Source organism: Perissodus microlepis, chromosome 4 (assembly GCF_051167445.1).
Source record: "Perissodus microlepis isolate ML-2025 ecotype Zambia chromosome 4, ASM5116744v1, whole genome shotgun sequence".
Lineage (NCBI taxonomy): Eukaryota > Metazoa > Chordata > Actinopteri > Cichliformes > Cichlidae > Perissodus > Perissodus microlepis.
The window spans coordinates 24,294,642-24,320,925 of NC_140464.1; the positions used below are offsets into that span (position 1 = coordinate 24,294,642).

A 26,284-nucleotide genomic window follows, 5' to 3' on the forward strand; every position below is an offset into this window, starting at 1 on the left:
TAGAAAAGCACTGACTCATCCCAGCCTATGAACAGATAGCGGTACATTCCCTTTCCACCCCTGAATCAGGGCGGAGGCAGGCAGAGATAAGACTAATAAGAGTCCCAGCAAAGGGCTGGTGTAAAGGTCCACGAGAGGCTAGGAGGGAAGGCTGGAGGTTGGAGAAGGGGCGGATAAGAAGGGAGGAGCTGCTTAGAGTAGATCATGGTGGCAGTGGTTGGGTGAAGTGGGAAAAGGATGTTCGATTATTTGTGTCTAGAGGAAGGTGACGTTTGGGTGTAGAGGCAGTAGTCATGAAAAGAAAGTACAGAGGGACAGAAGATGAGGCTGATGCAGGTAGTAATAAAGTAAGAGGGAGAAGAGGAGGAGGACGGGGAGAGGCTGAGGCAGGGTGTAAAGGCATGTCCAAAGGGATGGCTGGTGTGGAAGGAAAAGGTGTGGTCCCATACCGGAGGGACAGAGAGTGAAAATTAAGAAAAAAGAGGCCAAGTGAGGAGGAAAAGGGAGGGGAGGGGCGAGACTGAGACAATGCCTGAACCTGAGGGGAGGTAAAGAAAAGGAGGTGAGGGATGGATGAACTGTCCCGGTTTAATGCACCATTCCTGACAAATTTCGCTCAGTTCTGCCAGCACCTGAGAACAGGGAGAGGCAGGTGAGTGACAAGGCGTGGAAAACAGGGGGCAAGGAAGGTGGATTAACCCATACATCTAGTGTAAATCTGTCCGTCTGGCTCATGAGCTGCCACGGGACGAAGGAGACCATCTACAACAATCCAATTTCACAAATCGAGACGGAGACTAAGAGTAAAACAGCAGAACATTACAACCTGATGAATGAAAAGACCGACAAATCAGCGTTCTGCGTTTTTTTTCTTTAATCAACCTTCAGGTATTAAAATAAATTAAAAATCACAGAGTGAAAAGTGAGTCAGGTTCAGAGAGGGAGAGGTGTAGAATGAAAAGTTGTGGAGCAGGTTTAAAAATGGCCACATTCTAAATGGTCGGAGTAAATTGAGACCAACAGGGTTAGAAAATAGGACACATAAATTTAGGGCTCTCGATATTTTTCACTACCTCTTCCTAGCTCCCTCTCTCGCTCGAGGAAAGGAAAGGGGAACACACACACAGTGGGCTGTCACATTTTCTAAACCAGGACAATGAGAAGGTAACAGACTACCGAGGGGACATTTCCATGCAGAAATTAAGAAAACTTTCTATAGTTTTGGATTTATCCTCTTCCTGTAAAGCTAGGGTGTCAAATATAAGGCCCGGGGGCCAGAATAGGCCCGGCAAAGACTCCAACCCGGCCCATTGGAGTGTGTTGGAAAATGTAAAGGAGGGCACAAAGTTGGGAAATTTAACCTTATTTTAAGAAGTTTTGCAGCTCCCCCATACTTCATACTAATTAAGGTAATTAAGTAACAGTTAAACAAACAAATGGCTGTTTTTTCACTGTCAAACTGAGAAGTTTCTATTTTCTTACAAAGAGTTACAAAACAAAAAATGTTTTCTGTGAATGGACCAAAACTATCTGTTTTATTTTTATTTTAAGTCTGGGTAATGACATGTGTTTTTATGCATCATTACACATTTATTTCTTATAGTTTAAGCCCAAAAAGTCATGCTGGCAGATTTCTTTCATTTATTACAGCAGTATTTCTTTATCATGAGGCATACAGTTGAAATTGCACTTCTTTCTTCTACGTTATGATATCTCAGGGATTAAAAGTGTAATTAAACTTCTTTACACTGGCAGAAAGGGTGAGCTACAATGGTCTGGCCCATTTAAGATCAAAGTAGGCTGTATGTGGCCCACGATGTAAATTTCGGATTCAGCTGAGCGTTTATATTAGCATTTTTTTGTGTAACAGTAAAAAGTATATATACAATCTCGAAACACGTGCAAAGTTCCAGAAAAAGAAATCTCCCAGTAATCTTTTTGCATTTGAAAGCAGCCGTTTGGGACACTGCTACAGGCACACAGACAGTAAATGAGCTGACCGAGATGCACCTGGGGATGAAACCAAAAAAAATAAGGAAAAGAAAGTAAAGAGAACATAGCTGGGATGAAAGGATAGATCAGAAAGCTGTTAGATGGGGTTCAATATGCTTTGCTGGACACAAAAAAATAATAAAATCCACAAATGAATTACAATTAGAGGCGAGGGACACAGATGAGACTGGAACAGACAGAAACAGAATGGGGGGGGGGGGCAAGAAATAAAAACAGACAAAGAGAAACTCGGAGAGAGAGAGAGAGACGTCAGGCAGAGGAACACTTGCTTTTTAATTCTCTTATCGTTTACAAATTGCTCCTAATTGCATCTATGTTTTAGCGAGGACGCGGTCCTGCCAAGCCGACCGGCACATTACATTAATAGAGTACAGGACCTCAGTGATTGCTACAACAATAGGTGCTATTGTAGGACATTAATTGGAAATATAAATTCAGAAACGTTTATGTTCAACCGCCCCGGATAAAAACCCCAAGAGGGCACGGTGAGCACACAGAAACGACGCCTAAACAAGTCTGTTTCTTTTGGGGCCCAAAATTTGAAAGAACAGCTCCTCCTAACTATAGGGTAAAACGTAAACACAGAGAATGACCGGAACATGCTTCTTCAAAGGTACGGGCGTTAATTGCACCACTGAACTCCCTCTTGGCGCTGTGATTAAATGGTTCAACTGGCTTACTTGCGCACTCCACGGCAATTACGCCTGGCTCCGGTTCAACATCAGCCCGGTCTCCTCTGAACACAAAGGCACGCAGACGGGGACGACTCGCGCTCGTACACGAAATTGCTCTCTCTCTCTCTCCCCCCACAAAAGGCTCAGGACACCCGCAGTGCAAATGACCACGTTTGGAGCGGTGAAAACGGCTGAATTATTTGGGCAAAAGTTAATTGATCGCATCCTGCTGTTTGGCTTCTGAAGAAAGCTGCCAGTTGCACAATGGATGCGAGGGAACAGATTTATTTGTGTGCCCGAGCGCCCGAGCATCCCCCCGTGGATGCTTTGTGTGTGGATGCGATGGTGTCGTGGAAACAGTTTAGAGTTTCTTAGAATATCTGTTTAATATGCATCTATTAATCCCCCTTGTGACACATGTTACTGTACATTTATGGAGGGAAGAAAGCATGTGTGCCATCATTTTGCATCCTCCTGCATGTGTGCAAATGTTATTCATATTATATTACAGTTTCCAGTAATCAGGGTTGGCTGCGTTCCCCTTTTTCTCGTTAATTGCTGACGATCTTATAGCTAAATCCTATGCACAAGCACAAGCAGATGCTATCTCCAACCTAATCTACAACGACTGCCTCCTCCCTCAGATTGGTTCACTATTCTTGTTGCGTAGTGGCCCTGGGGGTGATTGGCAACAACTACAGCTATTTGTGCCACTACAAAGCCGTACCTTCTAGACAAGCTGAGGAAAATAGTGCCGCATGTCTTGATAATATGAGCATTAGCCAGAGCTTTAGATCATGCTGATTACTGCAGTCCAACAGACACTGTAGTGCTACAACAAACAGGGTGGTGCTGGAAATCACTAGTGACAAAAGGACTGGCAGCTACAGTCATGTTGGCTACATAAACACAAACACACAGATGCCTATAGACCCGCATGCACTTAAACAGTTAGATAAGTGCCTGTGTTTTCTCTTTGGTTATCTTATCCAGTCTTTCACAGATGTGCGGACAGCTGTGCTCGATCCGTCTTCTTCTTCTTCCTCTTCCGTCCTCCTCCATCCAGGCGTAGGCAGATTCTCTTTTTGTTTGGATAGATGGCAACACCACTGCTGCAAATAGGTCTGTGTCGCTCCCCGACTCCCCTCTCTCCCTCTGTTTTCTCAGTCATGTGGCCATCCACACAAAGCACTCATCCTCTTATTTATCGTCATGCCCTCCCTCTTTCCCTCCCTCCCTCATTGATCTTACTCACTGATATAGATGTGAGAGTCTTAATGGAGGCTTAATAGTAAAGGTAAGGAAATCCCAGAAAGTTGATTCTGTTGTGGACACAGTCGGGTTTTTTGCTTTTGGGTGGGGGGTACCACGAATCTCGGGATGTACCACAATTCATTGTTCATGTTAACTTCCTAGACAAACACATAAAGTTAACCAGGGAGGGACCAACACATACAGAGCAGTATTTAAGGTTTGACTCGTATCATCATCCACTGGAGGATAAACTGGGCGTCATCAGGAGGCTACAACACAGAGCGAACACCGTCCCTGCCAGACACAGCAGCCAGGGAAGCAGGAGAACAACATATCAAAGAGGCCCTGAGTAAATGTGCTTATCCCAGCTGAGCGTTTAACAAAGCTGGGAAGAGGCCAAAAGAAAGCTCCGGGTGATTCAGAAGAGAAGAAGAACGAACGCTGCCCAAGCAAAAAACATTGGTGATCCTTTATGTGTCAGGAGTATCGGAACAGCTGAGATGCATTTGTTCAAACCCCAAAATGCTACAAAAACGGGTTCACCCGAAGTGGGTTCACCCGATCAGGTCCAACAGCATAAACTGGGCAATATAGTGTTTGTGGTTCCTGGGAATTATATATCAGGGAAACCAAGGAACCTCTGACAAAGTGGATGGCACAAAATAGAAGAGCAATCTCAATCATTACACCTAATGGGCCTGTAAGTGTAAAACGAAGGCACACTGGTTTGAATGAGGAGTCAAAGAGTCCATTTACGTGAAAAGGGAATGGCCATCGTTGGAGGGGATCTACAATGTGGTTAGGGTTGGTGGTTGGTTTGTTGGTGGTTCGATCCCTGGCTGCTCCAGTCTGCATGCTAAAATATAGCAGATACTGAACCCTGAGTGTGAATTTTAGAAAACGCTTAGACATGGAAGAAAACGCTTCTGTAAATGAGACATGGATAAAATGCTTTCATTTTTGAGTACAAGACGCATTTCCCGCAGGCCTCCTTGTATATTGAGAATCAAGAACCTAAGCTTTTGACTTATTGTTAGGCAAAGGTTTTACTTTTAGTTTTAATGTCCTAATGGAACTGTGTACTGTTTATATGAGCTGGGACTGAAGGAGTCACTTGGTTGAGTGATGAAACTTTCTGGGAGATGTGAGTGCCCTTTGCCTTGATCCATCTCTCACCTTTCCCCTCTTCATCCGCCTTCTTCCTCATTTTGTGCTAATATGGACCCACCTGGATTCCTCCACCCATGCCTTTCATCTATTTAAGTCTTCCACTTTCATGCTCATACAAGCTTACTTTTGTTAAAGTAATGCACTTACAACTAAGAGCTATTCGGAGATACACAACAAATGTGGAAGCTAGAGTCCCACTTATTCCTGGGTAATTCCTTCACTTGGAGCTTTTTGCTTGTTTACGGATGTCAAACAAGTCTTAGTGTTTTGGGTAATGATTTCTGACTGTAGGCTATATCAAAGATGGATGTAACTGCTGTGATGTCACCTACTGCTTTGTGAAACCTTGACTTGGGCTGGAGTTTAGGATAAGCTATTACTAAAGTTAACTGCACATTAAACCAGATATTTGGTGTTGTCCACGTGTGCACGTGTATTTTGGTAAACTCAGCTTTTCATTTGCATCTTGGCAAATGAGATGAGCTACTCACCATTGGCGTCTCAGCTGCAAATAGCCAGATATGATGGCGAGTCTGACTGAAACCACTGTGTGCAGTTTCACACCACAGATAATCCTCCATTTTGAAACATAGTATCACCGGGATTACTAAAAATCAGAGTTCAGAACAGAAAGCCATTATCGCATAGACTTTTATAGGACGTCTTTGCGCACCCACAGGTATCGCCATCTGGTGGTTTTCAGATAGAATGCAGGTTTTTAGCATTGGCGTTTTTCCGACCCCAAAGCTACGTCTATGTTTTCCGCTGTCTACTGTCTACTGAACATGTACCACGAGGATCCGCTCACTTCTGGAGTCAGCCTCTAGTGGAAATTTAGGGAACTGCAGTTTCTGCTTTTTCTGAGTCATTTTCAGCCCCAAAGCATGTTCCTTGGTAATGATACTGCTTTTTAAGTAACACTCATGCATGCATGAAAAAGAGCATTTTTCTGATAAAGATCCAATTTGACTCTTCACACTTACTCTCCTGCAGAGTGCCCGTTTTATGGAATTATCTTGTACCAGTCCTGAAAACTCTCCTCTCCAGCACACACTAAAACCCCAAACACAACATTCCCCACCTTCTCCGTCGTTTCCTGTTATCATCTTTCCTTGGATGTGTAATGAAAAAGGAGGGGTTATCCTGTCAACTGTAATAGCAGCATTTGGCCTTCAGTCTTGGCGGATGCACTCATTTGTGTGTGTGTGTGTGTGTGTGTGTGTGTGTGTTTGTGTGTGTGTGTGTGTGTGTGTGCAAGCATGTGATGATTAGGAGCCCTAAGATAAACGCCCCGTACTCCATCCCTATTTCCCAATCTTTGTCAGTCCATTTCCTTGAGATGCGCTCTCAGAAAAAAACACACAAATACCAAAAGCCAATTTTTCTTAAGCTCTATAACTCTGCCTTTCATTTTATCTTCCATACTTTATCGCTTTTTCTCCATCGCAGCTGTCCGCGAGAGAGGAAACTTTCCCCCTTCCTCTTCCTCTCTCTTTATCTCTCTCAGCACCTACCACTCACTTTTAGACACCTACCCCTCAAGTCTGAATGGTCTTAAACTGACTACTTTTGTGCCCTCTGGCCACATCTGCCCGTCTCGTCTACATGCAGCCCCCATCTGAACCCCACCTGATCCACGTCCCGCCTCTCCCTTCCTACCCACTTTCCCTCAAAGTAGAATTTAGTCCCCTCAGTCTCATTTCCTCCCCCCGCTATCTCAATTTCTCTATTTTCACTCGTGTATTTTGCGTTCCCTCCCTCTCCTGCCTTCTGATCCTTCCTTGCTATACTTTCGGCACTCCGTTGTCTCAGCCCATTAGGCAGACACAAATCCGTTCGGGGACACTGAGCCTTGGTGCGACCTCGTCCCTCCTGACTCCCCCGGACCTCAGCGCAGCCAGGAGGAAGCTCTCAGGGGAGGCAGTCTCTGGCTTGCGGTTGGGGGAAATCCATTTAATCCTTCTCCACAAAACGCTGCTCTTTTTCCACCGCGTGGTGCACTTAATTAACAACACCGCTGCTGCACACACACACAAACATGTTCACACGGGCCCATTCCTTCTTTCTCGTGGATTTTCTTCAGCCTGTGTTTTTGCATTCGGTGAAGCACAAATAGAAATTTTAATATTTAACACAGTTGGATGACGATTGGAGTTCTTGAAATGATTTATACAGTTTTGTTTTCTTTAAAAAAATGTGATTAGCAGGTCTGGGTGTGGGGGTGCGTGTCTGTACAAGGACTGAACTGTGAGCATAGATGCGTCCGCCAAGCAGCAGTGTCTGCAATTGGAGTGGAGCAGTTTTAAATGGGAGCAGACGGTTCTCTGCCACTTCGCTCCTTAGAGCTCTAATGAGAAGGAACAGAGAGAAGAGTTTCAGTGGTGGCCGCTGGCCTCGGCGTGTCACTGCAGCTCACATCTCTGCTGGCGCAACGACCTGTTGCCACCAAGAGGGTACGCAGACAAACTAGAGGATGACTACATGAAGACGTGGATGGCAGAGATAAGACTGAGACGCCAGGTTTCAGTCTCCATCATAGATCTATACTTTTTTCCTTAACTGTGTGTGTGTGTGTTTTTTTCCCAGCCAGCACCAAATGAATGAGCTGATTTTGAGAAGCGGAGTCCAAATCCAGATCCCAGGCGGACACAGATAAAGCAGCAGCAGATTGTTTTATCCCATTAGGCAGGGCGTAGTAAATAGGCAGAGATCTAGCTCTCTATTCTGGTGCAATCTCCAGCTGATCCTGTCACTGGCATCAGCTCTGTTGGCACTTTGTCTTTCAAGTGAGACACCCCAGCTTAGCATTGCTGTCTGTCTGTCTGCATGTCTGCAAACAGGAACAGGAAGGTGGTGGAGGAAGAGTCAAGAAGCCCTCTGTTACAGTCAAGCTATGCTTTCTCTGTTTTATTGAGGCTTCATTATAACATAAAATTACACGAAAGTGCTTTATGTCATTTTTAAGTCACACTTGCACACATGAATAGTGCAGAACCACAGTTTTTTTACTCTTACTGCCAAATACAAACTCACATATTTGATAGCAGACGTTTAAGGCCAGGGTTGCTTTCCATCGCCTAGGCTATGTCTGGAGACTTTAAATCCATCTTTTGTTGATTGGAAAACGTAATCAGTCCGTGACAAGATTTCACGGGGGGAAAGCAGCGGGAACAGCGTGATTGACAGCAGCCAATCGGAAATGAAACACAGCTGAGATTTAAGGTTAGAGTGAGGACTGGCCTTGTGAGAAGCAAAAACAGCGTTACCTTCTCCTCTAGCGTGCCAGTTTGATAAGTTGTCTGTGCCGGTCACCCAATAACAAGACAAGAATTGGAGGTGTAAGTGTGGTTTGGCATAATTGGATATTTTGTATTTTAATATTAAGACACCACCTACACATAAATGGTGCTAATTCCTTTTTACAAAAGCTGTCCTCTTGTGTGAAAGTGACCTACCTTGGCAGCCATGATCATGGAGGAGCCTCCGCGTACTCCAAGAATGGGGATATGCGTCTGGGCTGAAATGAAGTCCAGGATCTGGGCGATGGCCTCCTGGTCCGTGTCATCCCCAAACACCACGCCCTGTAGCCAGTGCTCCGTCATGAGGTCGCAGATGCTCTTGATAATGCTCTTAGGGTCAGTCTCATTCATGGTCAGCACTTCAACATTCGGCGCCATGTGAATGAAGTCTTCCTTCTCTCGGGCCCCGGCCAGCGCCACTTCACTGGAGTTGCCCACCAGGACGACAGCAATGCTGAAGACGTGCAAGATGTTGGGCAGGGCCATGTGGTGGGGAGGAGGCTGAGGGATGGGAATATAGTGGCTGCCACCGCCTCCTCCGCCGGGCTTGTCTCTCCGTGAGTGGCAGGCCGGGGGCAGGTGGAGAAGGCAGAGGAGCAGGAGAAGGAGGGACAGGCAGAGAGACGAACCGGTGCGGTGGTGGTGGAACGGCGGCGGGGGTGGATGTAGGGTTCGGACCCGTTCTTGCACCTGAGCAACCGAGGGGGTGCCAGAGCAAGCCCTGGCATGGCCGCAAGGTGGGGAGCAGCCGCGGCATCCGCAGACAGGCATGGTGTAGGAGTGGGAGAGCAATACCTGCCGAGACAAGGAGGAGAAGAAGATGGAGATAGGAAAGAGAAGAAAAGGAGGTAGGCAGAGATTTGACAAAACAAGATGACAGAGAAGAAGGAAAGAGAAAAAAAGAAGCGGGAGATGAAGAGAAACAGAGGTTAACAAATGAACTGCCAATCAGGGCTGGATGCATCATATGAATCAAAGCATAATTTAATGTCAGTTCAAAGAAATGGGACAAAGAAGGAAGAGAAATATCAAGACAAAGCAAACTTTAAAAGGAAAATAGAGATAAGAGATGAGGTCAAATTTCTGGTATGGATACACAGATCTGATATTTGGATCAGAAATTGGACTGACAGCGATTCGAAAAGCTACATTTCTGCCTTCAGTTCATGCAGTGTTTACTCCACCCATCATCACTTCACACCGACTAGTAGGGAAGCTAACACTGCTTCAGTAACACTGATAGTGTTCCCCTGTGTGCTTTTCTATCCGGGTATGATTTTAGTACATTGGCAGCGTGTTTGTGGTCATTGTCATGCTGAAAACGAAGCTGCTGTCAATAAGATGCTTTCTCATGATTGTTCTCATGACTCATAGGTCAGTTTTCAAAATGCCTCTGAAAATGGTTAAGTACAAGGACTGAAAGAAACACTTTCAGAAAGTCTGGAGAACTACTGTGCATGATGCTTTAGAAATTATAACAAAGCCTGGCTACTTGGAACCAACATGCAAAGAAATAAGGGATGGCTCAAGACAAGGAAGTGACAGCATGGAGGTTTGGAGGTATTTCAAATTTGTTATGCTAATTGTGTTCTGTTTGTTTGGAGTAGTTCGTGATTTAACTGCAAACTGGATTCAGGTGAGCTGACGTGACTAAAAATGTCTTATTACGCTACATTGGGTGTAACACTTGTTAATGGTAAATGGTAAACGGCCTGTATTTGTATAGCACTTTTTCTAGTCCCTAAGGACCCCAAAGCACTTTACACAACCAGTCATCCACCCATTCACACACAGGTGATGGCAAGCTACATTGTAGCCACAGCCACCCTGGGGCGCATTGACAGAGGTGAGGCTGCCGGACACTGGCGCCACCAGGCCCTCTGACCACCACCAGTAGGCAACGGGTGAAGTGTCTTGCCCAAGGACACAACGACCAAGACTGTCCAAGCTGGGGCTCGAACCAGCAACCTTCCGATTACAAGGCGAACTCCCAACTCTTGAGCCACGATCACCACAGTTAGGAAGCACTTACACTTTATTATACTTATGCTTCCTTACAGCATCAACTAAATCATTGCTTCCTTCACTTCACCTGTGAGTAGTCGGATCTATTTTGTGTATGCGGAAGTAAACAAACACTGATTGCAGAGAAAAGAGGAACCGCCGCAGCAGTAAATGGGAGCAAAGCAAAAACCCGAGTTGGAGCGAAAGGAGTGCAAATGAAGAAAGGCGAATAAGCCAAATGCAGTTTTTGATTCGAGGTGTTTTTCATGTATTGTTTTACTAATAAAATCAGTAAATATATTCTTGGATGTAATAATTTTGTTTTACAACGCTGCATAATCTCAGCAAAGATCCAAACTGTTGGTCATTTTATATTTCATCTTAAACATAAAGCACTGCTTTAGCTGCGCCTCCTCTCACACACCCACAGCGCAGGTTGCTGTCGTCATGATATAGCTTTGTTATATTTATCTTTTAATGAATATCTAGCTAAAAAAAAAAATAGAGAATATTGATTAATATTCCAGTATCAACACTAACAGAGACACACGCGACATAATGGAGCACAGTTCAGAGTTTTCAAGTATAATCTTACAAGCATCAATTATTCATGTGGACTCCTGAAGCAGCACTATAGTATAAGGATGATATAAACTCTCCTTCCAGATGAGATGCCTGAGAGTGCAGCAGAGGAAGGAAGGACGAACAGAGCGAGCGAACTCAAAAACTATAAAGGGCAGATGGAGGGAGAGACGGCTCCTCGCCAACTTCAGCTGACTGACTAACTGTCTGGAGCGAGATGACTGACACGCCGACCTGAGACGAGGACAAACCGACTGACGCCGGAATTGATTAAGGGATTGACGGCAAAGGTGCTCGGAGCAGCTCGCGAGGCTTTGATATGATACCCGCCCACCTCACTCAACCCCTATTGGCCTAGTTTAAGCACTTTCACTCGTCTGCTGTCCGTCCCTCCATCCTTTCACCTCCCTCCCATGTTCTACTTGACCGTATCTCTCTCTCTCTTGCCTGCTGTCTGATTCCCTCTTCCCTGCGCATTATTTATAGAGCTTTTCATTAACGAAGATGCAGAGGGGCCAGGTGAGCGACCGAAGGAAAGGAAAAGAGAGAAATCAGCGAGATCCAGAAATGATTCAAGGAGAGGTGAAAAAGACAGCTGAAGCGATGACGCCGGACATGAAAAAGAAGATGTCTGTGTTCTCTGCGTGTTTACATCTGAGTGAGTGGGAGGGCATGCGTCCTCTTGAGCTTATCAGCATATAGCTGGTGTAGGTGTAACAGTCGGAGGGAATAGATGTTCACTTTGGTTTCGTGGGCAGACATACCCAGGGCGATGGGGGTGTAGCTTCTCATAAACTTGTTTCTGAGCGGTGTATTGTGCGCGTCTCTTGTACATGACTGCCGCTAACGAGGCAGATGGAAGGTACAAAGAAGAACAAAAAACGCTAAAACAAAGCGATGCTGACAGCTAGTAAGACAGGAAATGACAGAGAGGAAGGATGAGATTGAAAGAGGGATAAAGGGACGGGCACAGAGATGACAGAACAACTTCTTTAGCCGAGACTAATTGCTGGAGGTTCGTCAGCGCTAATTACAGGTCCCTGTGTTAATAGTCAACTGCACACCACTCTCCAGGAAGGACCCGAGAAGCGGGAGGGATGGATCGAGGGAGGGCTGATAAGAGGCATGAGGAAAGAAAAAAGGAGAGGAGGAGGGCGGGCAAAGGAAACGAAAAGAGAGGCAAACTGAGGAGGACCTCAGTGAGAGGCATAAAAGATTTTTTTAAAAAAGGAGAAAAAAAAGAGGAGCAGGAGAGAGGGGGAAAGATTAGAGAGCGGGATGGAGGAGAAGAGGAGAAACAAGAGGAAAAAGACAAGCAGAGAGGGAGCAAGAGAGAGAGATGCCCTCTTTGAATCTGGACTTCTCTGGCAGCACTCTGTTTCCATGGCAACAATTAAAATAAGCCTTCATGCGCACAGACACAGTTGATGGACACAGAGATACACACACGCACACTCACACATTTTGTAATAAGCATTGATCATATAAGTGCAGCAGAAGTCCAGAGCACTGCTGCGCGTCCTTAAAGTGGGTGTAGTTCACACACCAACTTATTACCATTAACATGGAGACCTTTGATACAGCCGGCATGTGAACAAACACACACACACACACATAATTACTTTTTTTTATAATTTTCCTCTCCCTTTCTCTCCGCATCACATATATATTACCCTGCAGCCACACACACCCCTGGGGTACAGATTATATTAGCCAACGCGCCGTGTAACTCCAACGATCACTCAGAAAGATGAGGCCATTAAAAAGTGCCACAGCGAGCCCAAGCTTGTTTCACAAAGAAACACAAAAGGCGCGTATGAAACTGTAGATTACACGGACGAGGCTCCGCCACCAAATGACCCCAATTCGCCGTCGCCCGGCCCTCACATCTCACCCATCATTTGCTCCATTAGCCACACGAGTGCACATCGCCGCCATATCAGTTACACACGGATGGATCGTGGATAGCCTCCACCAGCTCAAGGCCACATAGGTTCCACCCCACTCCGACCCCAACCACACACACACACACAAAGGGAAGAACAGTTTTCGAGGGAACCACCTATAAACACTCATCTCTCTTCGCAAATGAATACCTATCTATCCTATCTCCTATATGTGAGTGTTGGACCAAAACTTCAGGGACACCACACATTTATACAGGAGTAACTTTAAGTGTTTAAGTGTGCCCTCCTTCTTTGGCTCTAATGAGAACTTAATTTATAAAATGGACATCATGTTTTATTCAATAAGATGTGAAACTAGCATTAGAGACCATAAACCCATTTCAAATAGTGAGATGAGGTTGTAGATCAAGGAAGCTAAAGGATCATTTTCTCACAGACTTTTATGTAATTGGTCTTTTTGCAATCATTACCGGCTGATCATTACAAAGAATGCAGACTTAAGGAGCTCCTGTTTGGGCTTTACACCATGTTCATCATCTTATATATACATTTATGGTGGGCACTTATGCCGTTCATCATACAGCAGCATAAACACACATATACTTTATTTTGTGTGTGTGCAGGTCAAGATACTGAGGAGCCAAATATCTTCTGAGTATGCTGGAGCCCATTAACTGATTAATGGGTTAATTAACAGGAAATATATCAGCCTCTTTTATGATACTAAATTAAACTGTTAAGGAAATTTTAAAATAGCCAAAGCTTAAAATAAGGTCCAGCAAATTTGCCTCTCAGGGACTATGTAAAAGCAAACCATCCACTATCCTAATGACTGGAGTTGCAATGCTGGTGTAATTTGCACAACATATTCTTATAGAGTATGAATCTATGCTTACGGTAAAATGCACAGGATCAAGGAGAGGACATTTCTTATAGTCACTATTGCCTCAATCTCCATTGCTGTAATGCCACAAGACATTAGGGGCCTAGAGAACAGTTATAACAGTTCTTACGGTAAATGTTCACTCACTGATCGGTTCCTGGAGTTTGCTGGCTGCCCTCACAAAGAGGCTGCTGTACCAAAAACCTCAGTTACAAGCACTCTTTAAATGACTGTAACTCTGTTACAGTTTGTGCTAGAGACAAAATCCAAATGGTTTCGGAAAGAAGGGAAGACAAGCTTTACAGGGATGTATCACAGCTGCATAAGACACTCCCACTGTCTGAAAGAATTAGCCTGAACACAAACAGAAAAATAGATTTCACCATGTGTGCTTCACATCATTCCTCAAACATTTTGGGATAGAGAGAAAATTCAAAAGGCTCCTGAAATTATAATATAGGTCCAGGCAGCCTGTTTGATCCTTGGATGATAATGGGTTAATGTGCACTGTCCCTGTTAAAAATAAAGAAAAAAAAACAATAAAATAAAATCAACCAGTTAGGGAATGTGTGACTGGGGCCTCACTCAATGAGGCAGGAGGACACTGTTTCCAGTAGTTATGCATCCCAACCAAAAAAGCCTGCTGTTACTAAGTGTGCCCAAATGGCCAATAAACCAGGAAGAGTAGGTCGACACGGTGTCACAGTCTGCAGATTATGCAGCCTGCACAGAGCGTGATGATGAGGACCCAAAACGCAGACACAGAAAGCAGGCAGGACATAACAGAAAGTACACAAGGCAAAAACACAAAGCCCCAGAGGAGAAGCACAGTCTGCAACATAAAGTCCAAAAAGGAACCACAAAGTATAAGCACAGGAACATTGATCAAGAAACCACACGGGACATGAAAACAGACACTGAGAAAGACTAAGGAGAAGACCACTATATATACAAAAAAGGGCAACGAGGGGAGCTGGACACAGCTGGGGAAAACAAGACAGCTAAACTGAATCAGAAAATGAGTCGGAGGGGGAGTAAAACTAAAAACAAGGCACAAGGGACAAAATGACTATCAACATAAAGCATGAAAACACCTAAAACAGAGACAGAGACTTAACAAGAAGACACGGGGAGCACAGGGGAGGAAGGATAAACTGAATCAAGGAATGAAACATAAACAGAACTAAAAACAGGAACAACAAGACTGCAAAACTAAGAAAACCTGAGAATGTAAAACTAGATCAAATCAGCCAGGAAATAAAAATCAAGCAGAAAATAAAGCCCATAACTCAAAACGCTGCGCCAAAGACATACGGCTCATACTGCTGCAGGAATTTGAAAGAGGAAGGGACGCAGATATTGTAGTGCCGTAATTGGCTTCCCTGTTCATCTTTTTGCTGTTATTTTGGGGGCTTTGCTACCTATAAATCACATGCTTCTAACTAACAAAGAGTCCACAGGGTAAATGTTACAGGGAAGGTCATGAAGTGGTCCACTATGAAAAAAACCCCCAAATACACACAAAATATGCAATCAGGAAAATTGTCTTTCATGTCAATCAGAAAAGACAGTTTCTATTTAATATATCTGACTGAACAGCAATCTGTTCCAATCACAACATATTCTCCTTTTGCAGCAATAAATCCACACAGGACGGGAAACACTGCTGCCAAGAAACGGTTTGTGTGCTTGCAGGTAGTATAATTGTGTGTATAGCTGATGAATTTAGTTTGAAAGGTTGCAAACAGCACTCGCAGTGGCCTGCTCTCTCCCTAATGCGTTTTTAGAGCTGACATTTATGTCTTTTGTCCAAATGAAAGCCAGCGGGAAGAATGTCTCCTCGCTGCTAGGCTTTACTGAAGAGACACCTTTTGATTTGAACTTGATCCGCCGGCACCTGACAATATTAGGAATATCTTCCGATTGTTGGCAGCGTTTTGAGGAGGCGAGCCCCTGTCGCCCTGGGGAACGTGACCAGGCCACATAGTGGGTCACCGCGCAGCATACTGATGAGAGGAGAAATCAGCTGGACGCCAGCATCGCTGCCAAACCTACAATACGTGAGCATGTGAAAGAAATGCTTGTCTAATGTGTGAACTCATTATAAACCTGCTCTGATAAATATTCGTGCAGACTGTCTGTGCAGCCCACTGTGGAGGTGGAAGGTGCTGTGTGTGTGTGTGTGTGTGTGTGTGTGTGTGTGTGTGTGTGTGTGTGTGTGTGTGTGTGTGTGTGTGTGTGATTATGTGTTTGGGCCTGTGTCTGAACATGATGTTCTGATGCAGCCACTCACCAGCCCCCTCAGCAAAGCAGACCGGCCAGGCTTTGCAGTCACATGTTCACTAGGATTCAGGACCAATCTACTGACATAATGGTCTCTATTTCCAGAAAAAGGGGACACTGAAGCACCCATCGTGCCCTTCCTCCCCAATTCCCTCCTTATCTTTCTTCCATTTTAACTCGGTGTAACCCTTTCGTTCTCTCGCTTTATAGTTTTGTCTCTGAACAATGCTTCCTCTCAGTTCTCCCACTTATCTCTCTCTTGTGCTCGCACTCTCTCATCACGCTCTTCTCATTATGTGGTAAGTGTCAGGTTTGTCGATGGTGTTATTTGCATGAAAACTGGAGGACAAAGGCGCTCGGTCATTTTTCACAATTATTGCCCAGTTTTGATATTTGGAAAGACATGCAGACGATGGCATTCAAATGTCTGTGGCGCATGTACATTATCTTAACCGCCAAGTCAGGCGCGCCGCGACGGCCTCATTTCTCCTTTTAATTGAAATAAGAATGTCATGAGGAGAGGCTCGTACGTCAGGAGCTGCAGCGCTGAGGATAAGCACCGGGAGTTTGAGAAATAGCCCGCTTTTGCACACTGGAGGCTACTAACGAGTGTAATTCGTTTGTCAGTCCAAGCTTGTGATTTCATTACAGCAAACAAATGTTCTGCAAGGGGAAAAGACTATTTTTAACAGCTGTAATCGAAGGTTGTTGAGTTGTTTGGCATCACATTGCGCGTTCTTTGTGATCCAAGGCTAAACCCTCAGGCAGCACCTTGCTGACAGGTGATGAAAGAAAACGTTACCTGGACAACCTCTTTGACCACACAGCAGCGAGACACGGGGGCGGTTGATCACACACACACAACTGGTGACACTGTGGTGGGTGGGAGGAACGGAGCAGACTACTCAGGCCTTAAGCTGAAATCCTTGTTACCTTCAAGTCTTTATTTAAAAATAGTTTATAAGTTTATTTCTATTTTTACAGGTTTGAGATTAGGTGTTGTTGAGGAAAGTAGGGGGGGGGCTTCTTTATCACCTTCTTCAGGTCTATGATTACGCCTCTGCATGCATTTTATACTGTATTTATAATTCGAGTGTATGTGTATGTAAGTTTAGTTCTGTACGGCTTTGCTGTTGTCGATGCTTTTGCTGTGAAGGTAGGTAGGCAGGTAGAGTACTGGGCAACCTAACTGACATCCCCTCTGCAGAAATCCCACTTAGAGAGCCGCACTGTGTTATTTTACGCCATTTTTGTCTGGACAAGATGTGGTTTGACATTAAAAGTGAATCTCTCTGTCTGCCTTTCTCTGCAGCTGCTGCAGAACTGGTGAGAAAGTCCTGCTCAAGGTTAATACTCCATTTTCAGAGTAATGAGGTTCAGGTAGCCTCTGGTGCAAACTACTAATAATAAATTGTTGTTATTCCTTCATTTATTTATACAGATATGTTGGCAGTGTGTTTATGTTCAGTTAGAACAGTTGTTATAATTAGAGCAGGAGTGATATGATGAGTTTCAACATATCAGTCATATCAGTCATTGTTAAGTGAAAATTTCAAAGTACAGAAGAGAAGAGAGAAACACCCTTCAAACCGCTTTTGAGTGTTGCGCTTGCGTAGTTTGTCCACCAGGGGGCTCTCTGCAACTTCCCTGCTGACAACAGGTGTTTAGAGCACTACAAACATACAGCTGATCAGAGCAGAGTTAGGCAAAGCCTAAACCAGCAATATATATACATATATATATAGCTAGATAGATAGATATAAACATATTATTGAATAACAGGCTACAGTATAAGCTATAGGAAAATCCTAATAACGCATTATTAAATGCATTATGATTTTAAAAATTTGCAGTAAATTGCTTAAAAATGGATCCAATATGACGAGTTCTCTTTGGCTGAGCCCAGACAGCATTCAGAAGAAGCTCATTTTCGCTACGACCTCATTCTTTCGCTCATTACCCACAGCTCGTGGAAACAGGTGAGGGTGGGAAAGCAGATCATCCGGTAAATTGACAACTTCACTTTCACATTCAGCTTTCTCTTCACCACAGCAGGCTGGTCTGTCAGTCTCCCGCTTTGTCCTTTCCTCACTAGTGAACAAGACACTGAGATACTTGGGACAGCAGCTCATTCCTAACTTGGGGTGTGCATTATACCCTTTACTGATTGAGAACCATGGATAGCCAGAACCTCCTAGGTGGTAATTCTCATGTCAGCAGCTACAAACTGCCCCACTTCAGCCTGGTTGTTCCTCATTGAAGCCAACAGAACCATATCGTCTGCAAAAAGCAGAGACAAGATCCTGAGACCATCAGACCCAACAACCTGCACAGCTTGGTGGGGTGCTGGAAAACAATTATGAACAAAATCATTGACAAACTCAAAGGCTAACCTTTGTCGAGACCACCACCACTGGGATTGCATCCAAACCAAGTTCTCATTAAAGTTGTACCGTCAGGATCGGTACCCTCTCAAATTAAATGTGGCTTTATTGACCCTTGAAAATACTTAAATATTGTGCACTATAGTTAGAATTCTAGTTCTGGACTAATATACAGTAGAGGGACTATGATATAGCCAAAACAGGCATATAGTTTACGTGAGGTGTAGTCCAAAATTATTATTTTTTAAGTTATGAAGCTTGTTTGGCTGAATAGAAAAGTTATTGATACAATTACAGTTGTGATAACACAAGCGCCACCACTTGAAATTGCTGCCTTTCTTTAAATATCTCAACAGAACTGTTCTTCACTGATTTAAACCCCAAAAGTGCTTTATTCTAAAAGTTATAGTCTCTACTAAACTTTAGATTTACCTTATTTTGCTAACTTTTTTTTGTTCTCCTAATGCAAGTGAAATCTCTGACTGACTGTAACTTGAAAAAGAACAATCCCCCACAGATCTTTTGGGGGATTCTTGGAGACTTCACTTTGCATTGATCAGCTGGGCTGCTAATTCGGAGAGATGAACATTCCTGTCATTTGTTTTCAAATTTGTGCAGCTTTAAGATGTGCACTTTGATTGAATATTTCACCATTACTAAGAACCCTGTTTCCACAGGATGTGCTTATTTTTTCATATGACTGTAAGTGCAGGAGCAAAGCTTTGCCACTTCAGGATAGAAATGATGCAACTAATACCAAATATTGCCTATAACGAAGTAACCACAGTGCAGATGTGCTTTCTATTCTCTCAGCAGCTGCTTCTGGCAGTTTGCAGGCCACAGGGTTGCAGAGTGAGTCCACAAACCATTCAAGGAAGCTCCCACAGGAGGCAGTCCAGTGGGGGAAAGAGTATGGCAACACCAGGGCCCCCATACTCCCTTGGTTAATTTACTGGGCAGAGACAGTCACAATGTGAAGCATTTCCTCATCGTTTTGTGAAATGTGGCAGCTGTTGAACGGGTACAAGCGCCAGCAGCTGTTTGATGATGTGCTGGTACTTCAGCTGAGGGAGTCAGATGCAGGGATAATGCATGATCAGCTTGCTCATCCACACATTTCCCATCAAGCCAAGGGTCACACTGGAGTGAAAGCAGTTTTGCCTATAGTCTCGGGTGGTGTGTGTATGCATGCTCGTGCAGAGTGTGTCATTGTAGGCATGTTTCATGTTTGCAGCTAAACATCTTCCAACTACTATCAGCTGTTTATTTTTGCATATCAAGTCTCTTATAGACACCGAGACACTTAAATACGTCAGACTGACAAATGTGTTTTGACAACACTCAGAGAGATAAGCGCTTGGTCTCCGGGATCTCTCCCTGGGACATGTTTCTATTTACACCTCCTCCACCGTGCACAAGAGACGCTTAATCTTCCCCGTGATTTGTGGCTTCATCTCCAAAATCCCTTTTCTCCACTTGTTCTTTTTCCTCTTCCTTCCTTACTTGTCACTTACTTCCCCTCTGCTTCCTTTCATCTATTCGCCTTCTCTCCCCTCTGACGCCGTACATCAGCATTAGCGCTTCAGCCCATGTGTCATTGTGAAAGACCTTTACAGCAGCATTCATATGGGTGCAGTTACGCAGCAGACTGCGTTGTTGTGGAAACGCAATGCTAAGGATAGGAAGAGCGCGATGCATTGACCTCCCCGTGCCAATAACAGTGCTGTAATCACTTTAAATGTGTTTTATTGTCAGCTTTTCACAGATTAGAGCCACCAATAATCTGTCCTCCTCCATCCATCTCATTCCAAGCTGTTATTTTTGGCACTGGGATTCTGCCTTTTTGGATTAGTAGGAGTGCAAGTTGGTTTTTTTTTTTCTTCTTTTATGAGAGTCCTTATGTGTAGTGAGGAATAACAATATTGTACAGAATGATATCTACATGCTCCCCTATATTGTGGATGTTTTGCTGGAACCATTTCTTTTCTTTTCTTTTTTTTTTTAAAGGGACATAATGTGTCTGCACGCTCTGAATCTGCCTCCTCAAGTGGAAATAAAAATCTCATGGGAACAGTTGGATAGACAAAAAGCCAAGCCCTGAAACATGCTTATGCAAGAACATAGCCTAATCCACTACTGTACTATGTCTAACGAGTCTGCCGATACAAGACACACTACTGACGCTGCAAAAATATGGGCTCAAAATGTGGTCATAAATATTTTGTACTTGTAAAAAAGATTTGTATGTGTAAAAAAGATTTGTATGTGTAAAAAAGATTTGTGTGTGCGTAAAAAAGATTTGTATGTGTAAAAAAGATTTGTGTGTGCGTAAAAAAGATTTGTATGTGTAAAAAAGATTTGTGTGTGCGTAAAAAAGATTTGTGTGTGCGTAAAAAAGATTTGTATGTGTAAAAAAGATTTGTGTGTGCGTAAAAAAGATTTGTGTGTGCGTAAAAAAGATTTGTATGTGTAAAAAAGATTTGTGTGTGCGTAAAAAAGATTTGTATGTGTAAAAAAGATTTGTGTGTGCGTAAAAAAGATTTGTATGTGTAAAAAGAATTTGTGTGTGCGTAAAAAAGATTTGTATGTGTAAAAAAGATTTGTGTGTACGTTTGAACTGCAGGTCCTTGAAGGGTGATACAGTTTGAAGCTGGAGGATCTCTATATAAATATCCGATAGCAGCTAGGTCCCCTAACTTTCAGTAGCTGTTGAAAGGAAAAAGTTGTGGTATATCAGTGGTTAGAAATACCATTATTACTTTAGGATTAGTTTAACACAAAGTCAGGGCTGACCCAGGACCATTGCTGTGAGTCACAGTGCGCAGCATAAAAGTCCTTTCACATCAGAAGCAGGATGTGCTGCTAATGCTAACTGCTAACTAAAAGCAAAGGATCCAGAATTTGTTACACTGGCTGCTCTGTGGGTTTTTGCAGCAGCTCTACCTGTACTAGATGCACCTGCTCCTTGTCTTTTCTATCTCTGACTTTATGTCCTCTACAAGAGTTTCTGTTTTTTTTGCTGGTTCTTCAAATGTTCAATAAAAACATGTATGCTAATTCATAACGAAGAAAGCTTTGTAATGAAGACTGTCATTTCCAAAACACTGCCCGCCCCCACCCCGCGGTCCGCAGCGCTGTTGAAAAGGCTGTGGAAGTCCCTATATTAAACACGTAAACCTGTGACACAAAAATCACCAAACTCGGACGACCACAGACTGTTTTCCTTCGTGGTGATGAAGGAAAACGCTGGGTTGGCATGTAAAAGGGCATTTATTCCCTTCAAAGACCTGCAGTTCAAAAAAAGCGCCCCTCCAACAGCCAAACCCATCTGCTCTCTGATTGGATTGTTACATTTGTGATTGACATGACATTGACCAATCAGATGAAATGAAGAAAAATAGGGTCAAAATTCGTACTTGTAACTTGCAGGGGTTTTTTTTCTAAGTCCACACACAAATCTTTTTTACGCACACACAAATCTTTTTTACGCACACACAAATCTTTTTTACACATACAAATCTTTTTTACAAGTACAAAATATTTATGACCACATTTTGAGCCCATACAAAAAGTAGAGGACGATAAATAGTGTGCATAGAGGTAAAATTTTGTGTTGAGGAACTTTAGCACACTTTTATTTTAGTTGTTTACAAAAGGAAACTTGACAATTGGTCAGCTGACCTCACAAAAAAACACAGAATAGCAAAGAGGTTATGTAAAAAAAAAATCATCCACGAATAATCCTTTATAGACCTGTCTAATTCATACCACCTAGGCTAACACACTCTAGGAGAGCTATATTTCCCGGCTCTCCCCTCAGGCTGAATATTGACTGATGACTTTCATTTTCGGCTATCAATTCATGTTGCTAATTTTACACATTTCAATTAATTCCAGGTGTTCTTGCGCAAGAGTTGCTATGATTAGAAGCTCCAGGAGGGTTAGGTTTTCTCTATCTCGGGGCTTTCTGCTGTTTTTCCAGCAAGAGCTCCAAATGCACATATGCACATACATACAGACCTCATCTCCCCTTTTTTAGGTGGGGGTGATGTTTTTTCGCATGATCATCACAATTTACTTGCAGGCCTAAGGCTGTCATGGCTGTCTCTCTTGCAGCCTTCCCAGGCTGCTTGTGCCGAGCGCCTCTCTCTCTCTGCTGCAGGATGATGATGAGACTCCCCACAGGGATAATGACATCTAAGAGCGCCTCTCCAATGGATGTCCCCTGGATTTAATCGCACCCAAAGCTCAGCCCGGGAGAGACATGGACCCAAGAGACAGCAGCAAAAACATTACAGACACGCAGAGACAGGCAGCTTTGCCAGTTCGACAGGCAGCAGCCGCTGAGATGCACAAAGACGCAGAGTCGGTCAGACCGGCCAGCTCATCGGCAGACATCCAGCAAGAATGGAAGCAGACAGGAACAAACACACTGCCACAGGTGAACACCTAAGCATAGTGGGTGGCACCACAGTGAAACTGCTCTCTGCAAAGCTAAGACAGCTTTTTTAATCCAAAGAAGAGTATGACAAGATGTCTACTGATGCAGCGATCAGCCACAACATTACAACCACCTGCCTAATATTGCATTTATCTGCCCTGTGCCGCCGAAGCAGCTCTGATTCACCGAGACATGCATATAGCTCAACATCTTGAGCTCTCTGGAGATGTTCCTGAAAGGTTTAGCAGTGTGGTTGGGTGTACTATCCTGCTAGGAGGTTGCTGCCATTGGGGAGTGCCATTTAAGACAAATAGATTATTGATCTTATTCCTTCATCAGTTTTAATGTAGCTGATCGGTGTGAAACTGCCTTGGTGACACTCCTTTCAGGTGATGCAAAGCTATCCAGTGTGTAAAATCAGCTTTTAAAAGAACCTGTTACTAGTAGAGAAATTCTTCTCCGCTTGCTCCCGTCCCATCTTCACTCACAAAAAAGCCTTCCAGCCAGCAGATTCGGCATCTTGCTCAAGGACACCTCTGCAGGTCAGACAGTCATCACAGTTCCTACTGTGCAAACCTTCTGCTCTCCTTAAATTGCTCATCAGCGGTGAAATCCAGTGCACATCATTAGAGATCTTTGATACAGGCATAAAAAACAGGCGGCAACAATCTGTTTCCTAATTACTGTAATTAGAAGGTGTTTTATCTTTTTTAATAGGGATACAACAAGTAAAGTGTAATTGTTCTGTTTGTTTAACACCTTAACTGCTTGCAATTACACAGAGGGTAAAAAACAAAAAAAAATCATCAGAACATTTGCATCTGAAATGCCGTCGTATGATACAAACCCAACACTTGAACCAACTTTTCAAAAAGCTCTCTGATGCACCAACAGCTTACTTATGAATATTCATTGATGCAAATATACCCACATGGTGGGTAGACTACGGGGAGCGGGTGTAAGAGATGATCTGACTCTAGCTCAGGTCAGGAGACCTCCTGAGCCTCTCTGCGCCTGTCGCCATGGCTACCAGGAGGACTCCATTTGCAGTGGCGTAGTCAATCGCTCCAGTACCTTCAATTAGCAACCCATTATCATTCATGAGTTTGTTTGTGCAAAGCTGTAAGATGGAATTCCAGTTAGTCCTTCCTCCCTGCACTCGACTGCTGATATAAAGTTAAGGGTAGCAGAGGTGGCAGCGCCACAGCGGCCCCCCTCCGCTGAGCTAATTTCCACTCCGCCGAGGCCTGGCTCATGCCCATATATCCCTAAGACGATGTCAGTTGTACTTGCAAGACACGCAAAGGTCATAAATTAGCAATAAAGTCCCTTTGAATGAGAGATACTGTTCAGCTTCAACCTGATGGTACTCCAAAGAGAAGCTTTTAAGACTCACTCTTTTGCATATAAATGTATTCATAGAGTTGGGTTTGCTCTGTTTCTGACAGTAAAGCACGGCCATTGTCCCCAGTCTTTGCCGCTATTCTTTGTACATCTTCCAGCTAAAAACCAGGAGCTACTTTCCCTGCAGAGCTGATTTGAATTGTGTGACCTGGACTGAATGCTCTCGCTTCTCTTTAATGGAAGCATCCAACTCAACAGCTACTAACCTCACTTGATGCGGCACAGCTAAAAGAGTGGCATCATATGATAAACAAGGCCCACTGGCCTAGTAGTCCTCCTGGCTGTTTCTGTGATATAATAGCGTTGACCCCAGCAGCGCCAGACCCTCCATATTGAGTTTTTATGTTTATGCAACCAGTAAGCTCCTCAACTATTTCACAATGCTGTCACAGTCTTCAGTGGCTGCGCGTGGCCGTGGCTTTTGCTGTGTGGACACTCTCAATTTCTGGTGGAAAATTGAGTCGCATGCAACAAGAGGCAAAGTGAGAGCGAGAAGCAGACCGAATGAGACAAAGAGACGGAGAGGAGTCAGAGGGGGAGAGCAAATGGGCCCTGTATATTTTATTCAGTGGCAGCAGAGTACAATTCATAATCAGGGCCGACTGATTCACAGTTTTAATTAAAAAGTAGCCTTATAGTGCCGGTGGTAACATTTTGATTTATGGAGACCCGACCACAGGCTCCCATCCACCAGGGGAGAGCGAGTTCAAGAGGAAGACGGGTGGGAAGAGGAGAGGAGAGGAGGGAGTGCTAACACTCATGAGGAGGTGAAGTGTCTCATTTCTCACAGGAAGGTGGATGGCACTGTGGGCACATAACTCAGTACAAGTGTGACAGAGTGCGGGCGCATGACAAGCTCTACAGGTCTGTCTCTGTGCATGCGAGGCTCATCGATATATTGACAGCTAATATTAGCACCAGATTTGCAATTCCATGACAGCATCACATCCTTTTTGTTTTGACTGTCAAAGAAACAGTTACATCTAGTTTATGCTGACTCAGTCACGCTGGAGACTTTGCACAAGTGCACGACCATGTCGGTCTTTAGGAGCTCAGAGTTTAGACGCATAGGGCGATGCTGCAACAACTTTTCTGACAGGAATTTTCCTAAAAACTCCTTAAACTTCCCCTTCCTTCTTGTTTAAACTTCTTGAATGGTGACGTCACATTTGGTGCATGATACAACCAACGCCCATGAAACAGGCTGCGGAAATAAACCGCTGTGGACGGCTGGATCTCTTGAGTGGGGTTTTGGGGCCTGTAGGTGTCTGTAATCCATAGCCAAGGGTTCTGCAAAATAATTTATAATTTAAATATATAATTGAATTATTTACTATTATAAATTATAAAATTGTGCTGGAATATTTATATGTTGGTGCAGATGAACAAAACAAGAACTCCTGAGTCCCTCGCCACCGCCCCCATTATTTTTGGGACAACAGAAACTCTGATATGATTGTACCACATCCGAAGTATTTGGTTGTGGAAAAGGTTGTAATTTGCAACAAATGAAAAATATAATGGTTCTATAACCATGTTCAAGGGATTCACTCATTTCCCAACGTTCTGGACCAGCGGACATCCCAGGAATCCAGTGCATGGATAAATTCGTCAATCCATCCATCTTCCACTTACCCAGTTCAGCGTTGCAGAGGATGTACAGCCTATCCCAGCAGTCTTAGGGCATAAGAGAGGTAGACTAAAGGTATCCACCGACTTCACATCACTAATGCCTATGTAGCAGTGATTGCTGTAAGTCAAAGAATTTCACTGGCAATCCCTCATCTCTTGTTGTCACTTCGCTGTTAATCTCTTCCTGTGTGTGCAAATGGTAAAAAGCCTATGCTTGATCAACTCTGTCAGGATTATGAGGGGGGAAACTTAGAAAACTTACTTTACTATAAGTGATCTCTAGCTACAAAAAGTTTGGAAACTAAATAGCTAATCAAATGGAGCTTATTTTTACTAACATTTAGGAGTGGGTTC

At 43.8% G+C, this 26,284-nt stretch overlaps 1 protein-coding gene across 5 annotated transcripts in view; it reads right to left on the reverse strand.

Moving 5' to 3' along the window:
- Positions 1 to 26,284, reverse strand: part of grin2ba (glutamate receptor, ionotropic, N-methyl D-aspartate 2B, genome duplicate a) — a 141,668-nt gene that overhangs the window by 96,240 nt on the left and 19,144 nt on the right. For all 5 annotated transcript variants that reach the window (XM_084926642.1, XM_084926640.1, XM_084926639.1 and 2 more), the window contains exon 4: positions 8,567 to 9,205. In XM_084926642.1, coding sequence (XP_084782768.1) covers positions 8,567 to 9,205 — 639 coding nt within the window. The remainder of the gene's footprint in view (positions 1 to 8,566; positions 9,206 to 26,284) is intronic.